Raw genomic sequence first — 15,577 nt, forward strand, 5'->3', positions numbered from 1 at the left:
ACTGACATTAATAACAATCAAATCCTCAATAATACCATTGCTGTTAAAACCCTCAATTCAAAAGACTAAGCATAGAGATTATAATGTAACTGATTACACAGCCACAAAACTGAATCTGAAACGACAAACAACGTCCCAGTAACAACCTTATCCACAAATTCTAGCAGTTGAAGCACACAAAACTATGTTACATTGGGATGACCGACCACTAGTTTTCAACTGAAGATTTAAACACTATCACAATCACCAAAATTAATAAATCATATCATTTACATTACATTGGTCAAAGTGAGGGGAAATCAAAACAAATAAGAAAAAAAGAATGAACTGTGGTTACTTGCTAAAGTTCACATGCCAAAACACTATGCCTACCTCGCTTGAGAGACTCAGTTTTCTCACCTGGTAACTTCTTTCACTGGGCCTTCGGTTTTTCAATCTTCACGTAGGGCAATAGCCCCATGAAGTGGAGAACTTGTGGATTCCATCCCAGTTGCTGAGCACGACAGAACATCAAGAACGTGTTTGCAAAATAGGAGTTAAAACACATTAAGGTGTGCCATAAAGCATGACCTTGTGGATTGAAGTACCAGCGAGAAATCTCCTCACAGAGCAGACTATCACAAAGCCAGCAAATACTCCCTAGCAAAAAGGTGATGAGACATAACTTCGCAAGACGCTTTGCAGATCTATCTTGTGTGTGAATGTAGTATTTGTACATCCGGGGAATGCAGAGAAGACAGAGTACCACGTAATGCACCTTAAAGCCAATTTCAAAATGGACCAGTGAATGCACAAGGGCAAATACTGCACCATAGATGAAAACGAAGGTAGGCATTGTACTCCTGTAATGCCAATCCGGTGAGTACAAGATGTAGATATAGAGGAGCAATTCCCATACCATTGGGGTTTCATCACCTTGCTGTTGCCTGAAATTGAATCAGAACTTATGCTCATGATCACAAAGATCACAAAGAGAATGGGCAATTTTTAATTTCGTATAACATCCATTAAGAGAATGGACATTGCTTAAGTTTTGGTTTCATTCATCAAATGTTTAGCTTAGTACAATGCTAGCCAGTTCTATTATGCTTATTAATTTTTTGGAGCCAAGGGTAATTTTTCTGCAATTTCACTGAAGAGAAAGACTGGACTAGTGTCCCATGGATCTTATTTCAGCTCTTGTTAGTCAGTCCTTTTAGTGGTCTTTACTAAGTCTAGAATATCCTTAGTTGCTTACAATAACCATCATTGAGTTTCCTAGTACTATCTGATATTTGATTCTTTGGAATCATCATCACTGTCACAAATATTGCCAAAAGCGAAATGAGAAATTTAAGGGTGGCAGAGTAAGAAATGAAATTCAATCCTTCATTGTTGCCGTCTATTCTTGCTGGAAAGTTCCTGATTTATTGAGTAGTCAGATCAATGTAGAAAAACTCAAAACTCAGGCTCAAATGTCAGCAAGTAGGGTTAACATTTAACAGACTTGATTGAGTCAAAAACCAAGTTAGATTTTTTTTACACATATGTATTTATGTATAGATATGGACACATGTAGGTGTGTGTGCGTGTATGCATAAGCATGTGTGTTTACGTTCAACAGATTTTCTTTTTCATAACTTTATGTTCAGAGCTCAGACCTAATTCAAACTGCCAAATTGACTATATTATTGTTCATAAGTATAAAATTCAAAATCCAGGTCAATCAATAATACACTTATCCACCAGACTTGCCCAAAAAGAAATAAAAAAAACAATAAACTTACCAGGGAAAAAAGGAACACAAAAACACAAGTCACAATCAATTATGTCTTTAGATAGTAATTTAAATCAGGTTTAAACTTTGAATGATAAGCATCAAATACTACAATTGTGATTTTAATGCACAATCGAAGTTGTGTGTCAACTCAATATAATCGAGCATTTGCTTTGACTTGACATCTTGACCAAGTTGGCATCTAAACTTAGGGTACAATCAAGTCAATCATCAAGTAACTCACAAGCAGCTCAATTTGAGTTTTTTACACGGCCCCGTTTGGGAATAGACTATTTTAGTTGGCTATTTGACTTTTTACGAAAGGACGTGTAAAAAAGAAGAGAGAGTGATGTAATGGGGTGTTTTGTTCTATTGGCTATTTTAGCCTGGCATGGGCTAAACAATGATCTGAATGAACCAGTGACAACAATATTTGAAAACACAAAGTCAACGAGGTTACTTTTGGATATCATTTTTCAGTTCTAGTACTCATTTGATTGCCTGAATATAGTGGTGACAACTATATCTGAAAACATGAGAGCAATGAGGTTATTTTTGGACACACTATTTTACAGATTACATCCAAGTAATCTGACAAGCCCAAATAAATCCAAGAAAGCAGGGAGATCACTCCAATCCAACAACAGAAAAAGTATATGATCTGGTGGTAACTATAACTACTGTCCCCATATATGAGTAATGTTATTGCATATCCAGGTACAATAACAGAAATATTCTGCTCACTTTCATCTACACTAGCCATGCTACTGAAACATTCTCTTTAAAAATATTTACATTACTAAATCTTTTTTACAAGGCAAGTCTCTGAACTTTCAATTCTATTTACTTCATGAAATTTTGTATAGCTTGGGCTATTAAGAGCATGCAACCCTGGGTTTAAGTGCAAGGCTGTCAGACACTTCATGCCATTCAAGCATCCCAGATTGACAGCCCAATATGGCAATATAATAAAAATTCTCAAAATCTAGACTAATAAGCAAGTGGCAAAATTTTTAGAAAAGTGCCTGAATTATATATACATATATATATATGATAGTTAAGTGCCCTGCAATTTCCTAATATGTAGTTCACTGGTAATACATTGGTATTAACATACGGAGCCCATATATTGGACCCCACAATACTTGATTAAAGAAAAGAGATACATTTGGAGAACACTAGTTTAACCTGATCAAGGTGACTTGAATAATCAAAGCACATTATCAAACATGATTGCAGTTTTCAAGCTTATGGACTTCCAAGATACTTGAAAAGGTGGAGTAGACAAGTCCAAGAAATTTGCCAACAAGTAAGAAGCTAACATGAAAACACCATTTGGAGCATGTCATGTTTGAATATAACTCTGATTACATCAAGAAAATGATACACTCCAGGATGATTTAAAGCCAGGGACTAACCTGACCTAATTTCATAAATTTAATTGTAAGAACTTGACAACTAAATAATTCGTAGGGAACTCCCCCACTGGAAGAATTATACTTACACTAAGGATGATGATTGTTTCATCTTTGGTCATCAAGCCATACTTACAAATTACACTAAAGAAATGGCTCCTATATTTACAATGCTTAAAAATAAAGAATAATGTTATGTATACCTTATAAACCAAATTCAACTGCTAGATTATGGTCTAAATCAAACCAAAATGATATCATAAGTTCATAACTCATATGGTACACTGAAACTGCATTTTTGAATATAGACTGAACACCTGCACTTGGGAACAGGGGTGACCTGGGGTTCAATCTCATGAAACCAAATTCAAAAGCAGTTGGATTCAATTAACAATTAATATGCATGAATACTCCCAGATCCCGGTACTAATACCGTCACCATCTCAACAGCCATCATTGCCACAGCATCACAGCCCCCAAATTCAAAACTACCACACTACAACCACTTCCCAATCACCACCGCACCATAATCCTCAATTATAATGACATAAACCCACTGCCTGGACTTGTAAATAAATCAAACTATGGCATGATTGCACAGCTCAAACAGCAGTTCCTTATTTGACAGACCACTTTACAATTTACATCTACATACCTGATAATGAACCAAGTTCAGAAATATCCTGAACCTAGCCTATTAAAAATGATAACATAATCGAGAATGCATGTAGATTTAGTCAGACCTTAATAATATTGAGAAGCTTACTGAGCCAGATAAATAACAAATCAAAATAAAACAATACTACATGAGATCGAATTTTAAATCATCCCTAAGTGGACCAAATTTGGTGGTGCTCTACTTGAAACCAAACAGGACACATAAGGAGGTATGTATAATATTAATATCACATTAAGGTTATAAACTTGATGTGATAAGAATGTCTTTAAATTTTGTTCATTCATAATGTTCAAAGGACCAGTTCTAAAGCTAACCACCATTTAGAAAACAAAATGCTCCTACACAAAAACAAAAAATACTGTGTGCCTTTTTGCTTTTCTAAAGACCTCTTCATCCATGATGCACTGAATCAAAATCATACATTTTGCAAGAATGGGAAACCAAGTGTCCCATCAGTAAAGAGTAGGCACAATCTCAATGAAATATCCCCCAAGTATTCTATGAAAACTTTATATCAGAACAAAGTCTGCAAGAATATTACTCTAACAACAGAGTTTTTCCTTAGTAAGTCTAAAAACAGCAAATTACTATTAATGCAGCAGTCTCTGATTGTGGGCAAGTGTGTATGTACTATACTGGATAACATATCATATAGAATGCTCATATAACTCATGTTACAAGCCTTCAAACACCTAAGTAGTAAAAAACACCAATACGTGTCAGGATGCAGGGTAGTACCTATAAGTATTCTCTGTTCCTCACTCACTCTAAGGATCTACTGTATAAAAGGCCCTCAGTATATATAATAAGAAGCATCTCTTCTTTCCCTTATTTAACCCATATTTCAGCTGGTTTAAATAGTGGTTAAGGGTTTTGTTGTCTAAATTAGCATCTATATCTGTCATTGTATCTCTTCTTTCCCTTATTTAATAAAATTTCTTTTTACTGCTGACCCACAAAAAAAAAATACTAATAATTAAAAAAAGAAAAATAAAACCGAAACTAGAGGCCATCAGACAAGAATACTAACACTTTCTGCAGTGTGGCATGGAATAACATGCTCCCAATATCAAGAATCATATTTGATATGTGTAAGACAGTAAATCTTTTCTCAAAGCGTTGCCTCAAGGCATTCACAAGACCAAAGAGTGCCAAGATAATGCCTGGGATATTTGACATAGTGTTGAAAAGCTCTGCAATATAAGAAGAGTAGGCGTAATTCTGCTCACACCAATCAGTGGTGGACGTAACAGGACCCCAAAAGCTTGATATTCCACCTGCCATACTTGAATATATATCCCTAGAGAACAATATTGTACAACTGGAACAGCTAGTGTCAAGATGTCACTTTGGACGCACAGAAACCGGAATTTATGTACCTGTAAAAGCCACATGAGAAGTAAAATGGATTAATCAATTAGTAGTTTTTTTTTTTTTTTTTTTTTTTTTTTGGGGGGGGGGGGGGGGGGGTGTGGAGGGGAGAGGAACACTTCATAGAAAACCAAATCTTTATGACTGAGTAAGAAATAATTTGGCTTACTACCAGATGATAATTTCAACCAACTTTACAAAATAAAAATAAAAGAAAAAAAAGTCGATAACATTATTTTGGGTATTCTTGTCATTTCTAGCTATAATGATAATAGCTCATAGTTTGGTCCTTAGATTTTATGGTTTCAGTAGTCAAAGTCTAGTATCGATTCCAAGTACCAGAGTTATGATTTCCTATGCATCCTTATATTGCTATGTAATGCTTCCAAGATAAATAGAGATCAGTTTACTGAAATTTCCAAAGTGTTGAATCCTTTGGGGTCTATGTTATACAAATAAAAACATAAACCAAAATAAATTAGGAAAAGCCAATCAAAAATAGCACACATTTAACGTGGGACAATAGCAAAAACCGAATTTATGTACCATTAGCCGCATAAGCTGTATTAAACCCATATAGCATATGCATATGTTCTGGACATTGAAAACAAATCAATACAACACAAAGAAGCAGTACAACACACTAGACACCATGTGGAATTCCAGAATGGTACATGGTCATCCTTCGATGACACAATTAACAAGAATATATTTGTTGCACAGAGTTTGGGCATGGAAGCATATTCATGGAACAAACGGCAAGTCCAACTTATATTAAATATGATTTTCCAAATAAAGCGAGTGAAGTAATCTATCACGGAATATCCCAACAGAATTCATATTTTATTAAAATTATCAAGCTTTCAAACACAAGGGATCTCTGCTACAGTATCAAAAAACATAAAGAGACAGAGAAAAGAAAGAATCAAAGGTCCACTTATCTCAGCATGTGTATATACAGACTTGAAAATTCATAGTATCTAACATCAGTTATTAAACTATCGTTATGGAAATAAAACACGACCCCCGTCAGAACCATACAAGAAACCCACCCTAAGGAATTATGTGGTAGTAGAAATTCATATTTTACATTATATATTAGCAAGTGAGACACAAAAACATCCATGATGTATCCCACTAGTGACTTGCAACCTTCCTTTCCCTGCAGGGAAGCAGGAGATACCATTCAAGGTAATAGCTATATTACACTCCCTCCGTCCCAATTTGTTTTTCCTTCCTTAAAAACTCCAACTATTTAAGGGAACAAGCAATAAATGCTTTCACATTCAAATACAATGTAATACTATTACACTACTCATCAAAACTACCTACATTCACACTCATTACACTTATTTATAAAGTATAATTTGGGAAAGTCATGAAATTTATGCTTTGACTTTTCAAAGTGGCCTAGTATTTTGGGACAATCCCAAAATGGAAAGGAATGCCAACAATTTGGCATGGAGGGAATATAATATATGTAAAGGCACCAAAAGGGGTGCCACCCATATGCATTATAAGGAGACAGAAAAAAATAAAATAAAATAAAATAAAAGATGTATGTATACATCAATTCTTACTCAAAGGACTCTGCAAAGCCACTAAATGGTTTGTTCAAGAGTAACTTATCCTCCTTTCCTTTTCTTTTGGAATATTTTTCTTTTTTCCTTTTAAGAAACAGGTTAGTCGTCCAACTAGTAGAAACCAAGATATTAAAAAGAGAACAAATTCCAATGCACAACTCTTTAGCTTAAAAATAACATGTCTCTTTTCTTGGTTTTCTTGTTACGGGTGGAAAACCACATATCAAGAACAAGCTAATTCAGCTCGATAGTGTCATCACTCATGCAACTCTATAACCCCGCCCCCGCCCCCAACCCCAACCCAAAAATTAAGAGCTCTGCAACTCTCAACCGTGAGAACAATATGATATCACAAACACAAAGTTCTTTTATTCATAAGGAAGTGGTGGGTAAATTGTGCACCTTAATAACAGACCTTTGATCATGGTAGATTCCACCTTATTACCAAATGTAAGTATTTTACGTAGGACTAACGGAAAGATAATATGGCAACTAATATGGTTTGGATATTGAAAAGGAGTATTTCATCAATAACAACTATATTTCCATTTTTTATTGAAATTTTAAAATATTAAATAAATGTAGCTTTGTGATTTAGAATTTGGTGACTCTCTCTCTCTCTCTCTCTCTCTCACACACACACACACACACACCCACACCCCTGGACCCACACACCCCTTATATCCAAGAGGCACAAAAGTCTTTTCATGCACCCCCACACCCTTCTATCCACTCTCTTGGCTCTTTTACTTCCCTTTCTTTTACAAAGAACAAAAGGATCAAGAGCTGCTTTGTACCCTCCATCCCCTCCCTCTCTCTTCAACCTCTTTCTTCTCTCTGTTTCACATTACAAAATAAAAACAATCAGCGTAATCTGTTTGCCCACCACATCTTTCAAGGAAATCATTAAATCTGGATTACATCATTGAATGACCATTCAACATCCAAGTTTTGCTCAAGAAAAAACTAAAATGGAACAATTTTGAGACTTCTCCCCCAACTTCACCAATGGAAATAGGTATATCGATGAACCAATAATATACCTAACAATGGGGTTGCAAACCAGCCGAGTTAGTGAAAAGCTCGATGTTCGGCTCGTTTATAGCTTGTTTAAACTCATTGATTACAAAATGAACCGAACTCGAGACATAACATCACGCTCGATTATTAAACAAGTCAAGCCCAAGCTCAAATAAGCTCGACTTGGTTAGGCTTAGCTCAAATTTTCTAATAATAATGTAAATAATATTAATCAGTGTGTTCAGTTTCAGTTTCTTGAATTCAGTTTTCTGAAAATTGAATTTTTTGTTTTTCGTGTTTTTTTATTTTTAGAGAATATTTTCTAAATTTTAAGCAATTTTTTTACTTTTTTAGATGTACCTTACTTAAATGTATCTAAATAGTAGAATATTTGTGAAAAAATATTTTACAAAATTAATAAATACACAAAAATATGAAAAATATACTGAATTTTCGTATTTTTTTTGTATTTTTTGGTATTGAGTGTATTTTTTAAAGATTTTTTTTTTTTTTACAAATATTATATTTTTTAAGTGTATTTATGTTAGGTGTGTCTAAAAATTTTTTTAAAAAAAATGCTTAAAATATTAAAAAAAGGGTAAATTACACTAACCTCCCCTGAGGTTTACCTTAAATACAGGTACCTCCCATGTAGTTTAAAAAATAACACTGACCTCCCTTAATTTTGAAAATAATACACAGATTTTCCCTGCTGTTAGAAGAACGTTAATAACGTAACAAAAATAGTGATATCAGTCACAATAAACATATACATGCCTAAAATACCCGTGTCAATACACTCACTTCTAACTATAATAATAATAACAATAATAATAAAAAGCTTTGTCTCTATCATTGATGTTCCAAACAGCCTCTCTTCGTCCCCTTATACACATTGCACATCCATTTCACAATCCTAGCCTACCCATCTCCATCTCCATCTTCCAAAAGCTTTGAACACTTCATCTTCTCTATTTCCAATTCTCTTTAAACCCACTCTCTCTCTAAAATGGGAAACTGCATCTCTTGCACCCTATCATCCTCACCAGGCGAAGCTCCAATAGTAATCTTCCCAAATGGCAAAACCCAACAATTCCACCAACCCACCAAAGCCACCGAACTCATGATCGAGAGAGAGAGAGAGAGTGAGGGGGTCTTCTTCGATCACAACTGCTGCCTCCACAGCGGATTCCAATCCCTTTACGGCGGCAACTAAGTCGCTGACCACTACTCCCTTACTTCGGCCGCGATTCTACGACGGCGGCGCAATTGAAGACGCTGGCGCGACAGAGGACACTGATCGACCAATGATGCTGGAGTCCGATGACGTGACCGACGACGGGGCAGAGGGCGACTCTCTCTCTCTCTTCTCTTCTCTCTCCTCTTTTTTCCGTCTCTCTCGCAGCATCGTCGCCACCGCTTTGTTCTTTGATATGTTGAATCTCTCTCTCTCTGTGTTCAAGTTTTTTTGTGATTTTATTGTTAGATCTGCAACTCTAGATTTGGTTTATTTCTTTGTTGATGGTCAACATAAAGAGACTCAATTCCGACGCCAACGAGAAGAGAGAGAGATTCCAACGCTTACCTCATGTTCCCTATGAAGAGACTCAATTCCGTCATCAATGCCGCCGACTTCGGCCCACTCTTCCTCGTGGCCAAAAAGGTCTTCGGCAGCGGCAGAATTGTTAAGGTGGCACCGGAGCGGGAGAAGGAGGAGAAGGATGACGTGGGCGATGGCTTGGCAATGGAGTTTATGAAGTGTAGGTTGCTTGTGTGCAGGTTGAGGAAACCGGTTGTTGGAGACAATCGTGGAAGAACCGATTTGGTCGAGATGATGGACGATGTTGATGAAATGGGTTAATTCCTCTGTTTTTTTTTATCAAGGGTATTATGGTCATTTCGACTGTGAACTTAACGTCGTCCATGCTCTTTTAACGAGAAGGGAGAATCTGTATATTATTTTCAAAAATAGGAGAGGTCAGTATTATTTTTTAACCTACATGGGAGGTCCCTGTAATTTACCCTTAAAAAAATTCATTGAAAAAATTAAAACATGGAAAATAAAATAGTAGAATTTTCTAAAAATCAGAACCAAACAAGCTGAATAGTTTTTGCACTATCTTCCAAATGAACACGACCAAATTGTTAATTGTTTTTAATTAAATTATATATATATGTGTGTGTGTGTGTGTGTATTTGTATATATTATATTCATTTTTATTTATTTATTTATATTCACAGGAGCTACTAACATGCACGTGCAAGTGAGGAGGGCAATACTAGATGCCAAGTGGACCACTTCAAGCCTTCAAGAAAGATAAAGACACCAGATGTGGGATAGAGAACGTGTTAGCTCTCATAAATGTCATAAATGACATTATCAAGTAAGAACCTCTTGTTCTAAAATGCTTTACGTCCCACATTGGCCTTTTAATGAGTTTGATAGACACAAAACTTCTATATATGTGCAGAGGGAAGGAGCAGAACGTACTGTGGCATTGTTAGTACTAACAAATCGAGCTAACTCGAACCGAGCTCGAGCTTGGTAGTTACTTTGCAACCCGAGGTCAAGTTCAATTTTATGGCTCAATTCAAGTTTGAGCTAATCTAAAACACAAGAAAAACAAATCGAGGTGAGCTCGAACACAATAAAACTTGATTGGGCTCAGCTCGTTTACATCCCTACAAAACAAACATGCATGATACTGCTGGCTACTCCATATTCTAGTACCCCTAAAGGATATGATTAGAAAAAGGTTTATAAATACAAAATTAGCACTAGTGACAACTTACATCTATACATTCTTTTTTTTTCCTTTCTAATCAAAAGCACTTATAATGGCCAAGTCTTGGCAAAACTACATAATACATATCATCATAAATCAAGTTTACATATTATAAATACAAAATTAGCATTAGTGGATAATAAAGGTTGCGTTTAGTAGAGTTTTAGAATTATGATTTGAGAATAGAGTTGTATTTTGAATTTGTGAGTTTTGAAATTATGATTTGAGTGTGGAAATTTTGTTTGGTTACGAGTTTTGAAAAGAGTTTTGAATTGAGTTTGGAATAATTAATGTGACATATGATATTTTATTCAAAAACTTACAACTCATAACCAAACACACAACTCAAAATTCTATTCAAAACTCATAAAAAAAAATTTTAAAAAAATTGAAAATATTTTTTATTTAATATATAAAAAATAACATGTGCCAATTGCCCAAAAAAAAAAAAAATTGCACTATTTCGGTCAACCGGCCAGACGATCGGGTAGGCCAAATTTCAAAATTCAAATCCTGCCTGAAACAAGTTTTCAAAAGTGGTGTTGAGTTAATTTTTGAAAGTGGTAACCAAACATCATACTCAAATATGGGTGTGGAGTCATGATTTGAACTCCACACCAAATACAGCCTAAACCTTCACTTTTTTTTTTTCTTTTTCCTTTTTAATCGAAAAGCACATGTAAGGGACAAGTCTTGCCACAATGTATAAAATATAGGTCATAATCAGTCAAGTAAACATATAAGAATAGTAAAATATATAGACATCAAATATTTTCCACTATATTGGGCATTTAAATTTTGCAATATCTAATAATTCAGCTTACAAAATTCTACGGAAAATATTTCAATTTTTGGAGTTCATCAAGAGCTATATTCGTTTTTTGGGGCAAATGTCAAGTCTATCCATCCCTGGACATACTGATAACAGAATATAACAAGCACAAATTCAATTTAACACTAGCAATTAATAGACAAAAAAACAAAAGTTTCAGTGAATCATGGAACCATGAGATTGATATAAGTTTAGAACCAAAAAAGGTCCCAATAAACCTATCATAAACATTTAAACAGAAATCAACCAAAAAGTTGAATTTAGAAACAACCAAATAATTAGACCAAACCCACAAATGCAAACCCATCATCAAATACGAAGCACCAACAAAACTCTAGTCTTATCAAATACCAATAAGTGCCCTTTTTAATCAAAGATAGTATACAAACAACTACTACTAAACAATGTTCAGAGCAAAACAACAAAATTCAAACAAATCAAACCCATCTAAAGCCTTTAAACTTAAATCACTGAATCAAATGCATCAAACTAATACCATTTTCAAAATTTTCAAAAAACAAAAAACTGAGTAAAACCCATTACAATAAAAGACAAAATTAAAAAAATTAAAAAAAAAATAGAAACTAATAACTCACCTTACAGACAAAGCAGATCTATGTTGCCCTTGTTGCATACATATATTCTGCAAGAACTATCTCCATTCTCTCTCTCTCTCTCTCTACGATGATGATGAATGGTTTTGGTTTCGGGTTTTGAAAAAGGAAAAGAAAAAAAGTGGGAAATGTCGAATCGAAGCACATTGGCTGGGCGAATAGAATTTGAGGCTCTCCAGAAGAGCGCGTGACGATTTGGAATTTTATGTGACACGTGTCGTCCGGTTGGCATTTGTGGGGTATTTAACTGTTGGATTGGATTGATGAGCGGTTGAGATTGGTTTTCGGCAGATATTGCAGGCGCGGGAGTTGCGTTATTGGGGAACTATGACGGTGCGTGTCATGTACGCGCAAGGTGTTGGAGAGTAAAAATAATTTGGTGCTCTTGGGACACGTGACGGTATTCTTGACAAATCACAAATTCTCATGCCCTTTCTCTATCCTTCATGTTCTCAATCGTTCAATACAAATCGTAAACACCACCTCCTTCAGTAATCCCAACATCCTTGAGGCACCCTGACAATGCCCAAACTAACCAATAACTTCCATTTTGGTTTCTTCTATAATCGTTCAATACAAATCGTAAACACCACCTCCTTCAGTAATCCCAACATCCTTGAGACACCCTGACAATGCCCAAACTAAGCAATAACTTCCATTTTGGTTTCACATATTAGGTGTGTTTGGTAACGTTTACGTTTTCAATTTATATTTATAAAAATTTTATAAATTAATTTTTGTTTATTTTTAGAAAAACATAAACTACAAATGCATTTGGTAATTGACAAAATGTTTAAAAAAATTTAAAAATATAAAAAAGAGTGAGAAATGGCAAGTGGTAGCGGAAGACGGTGGTGGAAAGTAGTGACGGATGGTGGTAGGTAGCTGGTGGTGGCGAGTGGTGGCGGGTGGGTGGTGGGTGGTGACGGGTGGGTGGGTGACGGTGGCGGGTGGGTGACGGTGGCGGGTGGTGGATGGTAGCGAGTAGGTGGTAGCGGGTGGTGGTGGTGGTGGGTGGATAGGTAACGATGGTGGGTGGTAACGAGTGAGTGGTGGTAGTGGTGGGGGGTGGTGGGTGGGTGGTGACGGTAGGTGGGTGGGTGACGGTGGCAGGTGGTAGTGAGTGGGTGGTGGTGGCAGCGGATAGTGGCAGGTAGGTGGCGGATGGCGGGTGGTTGTAGGTGGCAGGTGGTGGTGGTGGTGGATGGGTGGGTGACGGTGGCGGGTGGTAGGTAGTAGCGAGTGGGTGGTGGTGGTAGTGGTAGTCGGTGGTGGGTGGTGGGTGGTGATAGCAGGTGGGTGGTGGGTGATGGTAGTGGTGGTGGGTGGTGGTGGCAGGTGGCGGATGGCGGTGGTAGGTGGGTGGTGAGTGCTGGTGGCAAGTAGGTGGCGGGCGGTGGATGGTAGTAGCGGGTAGTGGGTGGTGGCGGATGGATGGCAGGTAGGTGGTGGTGGCGGCGGCGGCTGCGGCGAGAGGTGGGTGGTGGTGGGCGGTGGTGATAGGTGGGTGGTGAGTGGTGGTGGCAAGTGGTAGTGGGGGGTGGGGGGTGGTGGCGAAAGATGGTGGTGAAAAATGATGGCGGGTGGTGGCTAGTATTGGGTGGTAAAAAAAAAAAAACTCAAAATGGAAATATATTTTTTGTATTTTCATTTTTTGGCCAAATTTATAAATTGAGAGCACTGATTTATAAATCTAAAATTTTACCAAACAAGTTTTTATTTGAATTTTTAAAATTTTTATAAATATAAACAAAAAACTGAAAACATAAGTGTTACCAAACAACACCATATTAAATGGCATTTAGGTCATAGGCCTAATTTTAAGGTTTTACGCAATGCTACATCATTTCAGGAGTTGTTTAAGATAAACTAAATAAGTGTATTTTTTAACTTTTTATTAAATATGGGTTGAGTATAGGTTGGGTTTGAAGTGATGTGGTAGAGAAGTGATATGACTTAAATAAGATGATGTCACTTAAATATGATAATGACTTTTTCACTTTTTTAGGTTATACCAAACCAAACCTTAATTTTAGCTTTTGGGTTATTTGACCGGTCATTCGACTAGTCATTCATTAATAAAGTGACAATTATAATTGACAAAAGTGATAATTATGATAAATAAGTATTGCACCGGTCGTTCAGACAATCGATTGACAAGTACAAATATAGGTAACGTTTGGTTTAATTTTCAAAATTCAATTCTGTTTTCAAATTATGATTTGAATTAAAATTTACAACTAAATAAATTTTTAAAATATAATTCAAAATTACTTTCAAAACTTATTTCTTCTATTTTTTATTTATTTGTTATTATTAATCAATCAATCAATCACTTTTTCTTTCTCATCTCTCTCTCTTCTCACATTCTATATATCAATCAATCAAAAAAAAAAAGTATAAATCATACCAAAACTATTTTCAAAATTCATAACCAAATAAATTTTCTCTTTTCAAATCATGATTCAAAAACTCAAAACTCAAAACACAACTCCACACTCACATCATAATTCTAAAACTAAATCAAACAGAGCGTTAGACTTTCAGACAAACTCAAATTTAAATTACCAATCATTTTCATAAAGTTTTTGGGTCAATGTAAATTTAAGGAATTTTTATTGATAAATCTCATTTAGAAGTGTTCTAACCCAAGAAGTCTATGAATGAATTTTTTAACCCACTTAGCCTCATGTATTTATATATTTATTTCATAAAATCATTTTTCTTGATTTACACTATTTTCTTAAACTCTTATGTCCTTATATTTAATATTGATATTTAATGTTGGGGGAGAAGAGATAAGGGAAAGGACCAAGGCATAGGAAATTTCATACACAAATTAAATAACATTGATGTTATTATTTTATATTATTATATATGTAAATATATTTTTAATTAACAGCACATTAAAAATAATGTAAACATTCTCTCTCATCTGATGTGAATATATTTTTAATTGACAACATATTAAAAATAATGTGAACATTCTCTCTCATCTGACGTGAATGTTAATAATACCTTTCTGAAAAATTCTTTCTTATTTAATGTAGGGATGTGAACGTTCATAACATGTGAACCATCTTATTTCTAATTGACAATACATTAAAAATAACGTTCATTATATTTTTAAATGACAACACATTCTTATTCACAACATGTAGTGATATAAACGTTCACAACATGTGAACATTCAATAACGATTCGGGTTTTGACCCGACCCATTTGATATTCCGAATTCGGGTTTTATGGTTTCAAAATGTTGTTCATTGTCGTTTCCCCCTTATTCTTACTTGAGTTTGGCTATTTGGTTGTATCGAACGTGTTTGGAATAAGTTGGTTGCTTGGTTTTCAAACTCTTGTTGCCTAGGATTTTACCCCTCCGCTCGAGCGGGCTTTGTAAACCCTCAGTACTTTTGCAAGTCTGCAAAACTACTGAGAAAGTGCATTCTACGCTCGAGCGGCATTTCCTACTCTCAAGCGGGTGGGCGCTCGAGCGTTGGTCTATTGTCTGCAAAACTACT

The 15,577-nt window shown here is 35.6% G+C and overlaps 1 protein-coding gene across 2 annotated transcripts; it reads right to left on the reverse strand.

The window, feature by feature from the left end:
* Positions 1-7: 7 nt before the first annotated feature.
* Positions 8-12,469, reverse strand: LOC114300984 (alkaline ceramidase). Of its 2 annotated transcripts, XM_082877933.1 has the most exons (4): positions 12,039-12,194; positions 10,316-10,431; positions 4,881-5,229; positions 8-926 (listed from the first exon to the last, which is right to left on the reverse strand). In XM_082877933.1, the coding sequence occupies exons 3-4, from the start codon at positions 5,132-5,134 to the stop codon at positions 413-415; spliced, it is 768 nt and encodes a 255-aa protein (XP_082734059.1). In that variant the 5' UTR covers positions 5,135-5,229; positions 10,316-10,431; positions 12,039-12,194; the 3' UTR covers positions 8-412. The 2 variants fall into 2 exon arrangements, with proteins under 2 accessions (XP_082734059.1, XP_028101670.2); XM_028245869.2 differs by lacking the exon at positions 10,316-10,431 and having other exon boundaries at positions 12,039-12,469.
* Positions 12,470-15,577: the final 3,108 nt, after the last annotated feature.

This window comes from Camellia sinensis, chromosome 7 (genome assembly GCF_055761805.1).
Source record: "Camellia sinensis isolate YWXY chromosome 7, ASM5576180v1, whole genome shotgun sequence".
Taxonomy (NCBI): Eukaryota; Viridiplantae; Streptophyta; class Magnoliopsida; order Ericales; family Theaceae; genus Camellia; species Camellia sinensis.

Bases quoted from the DNA above. Each gene is read 5' to 3' on its own strand.
- LOC114300984 (XM_028245869.2), bottom strand. From the start codon at position 5,134: ATGGCAGGTGGAATATCAAGCTTTTGGGGTCCTGTTACGTCCACCACT. The intron at 927-4,880 runs GTTAGTATTCTT...ATTCAATTTCAG, and splicing joins CATGCCACACTGCAGAAAGT to GCAACAGCAAGGTGATGAAA.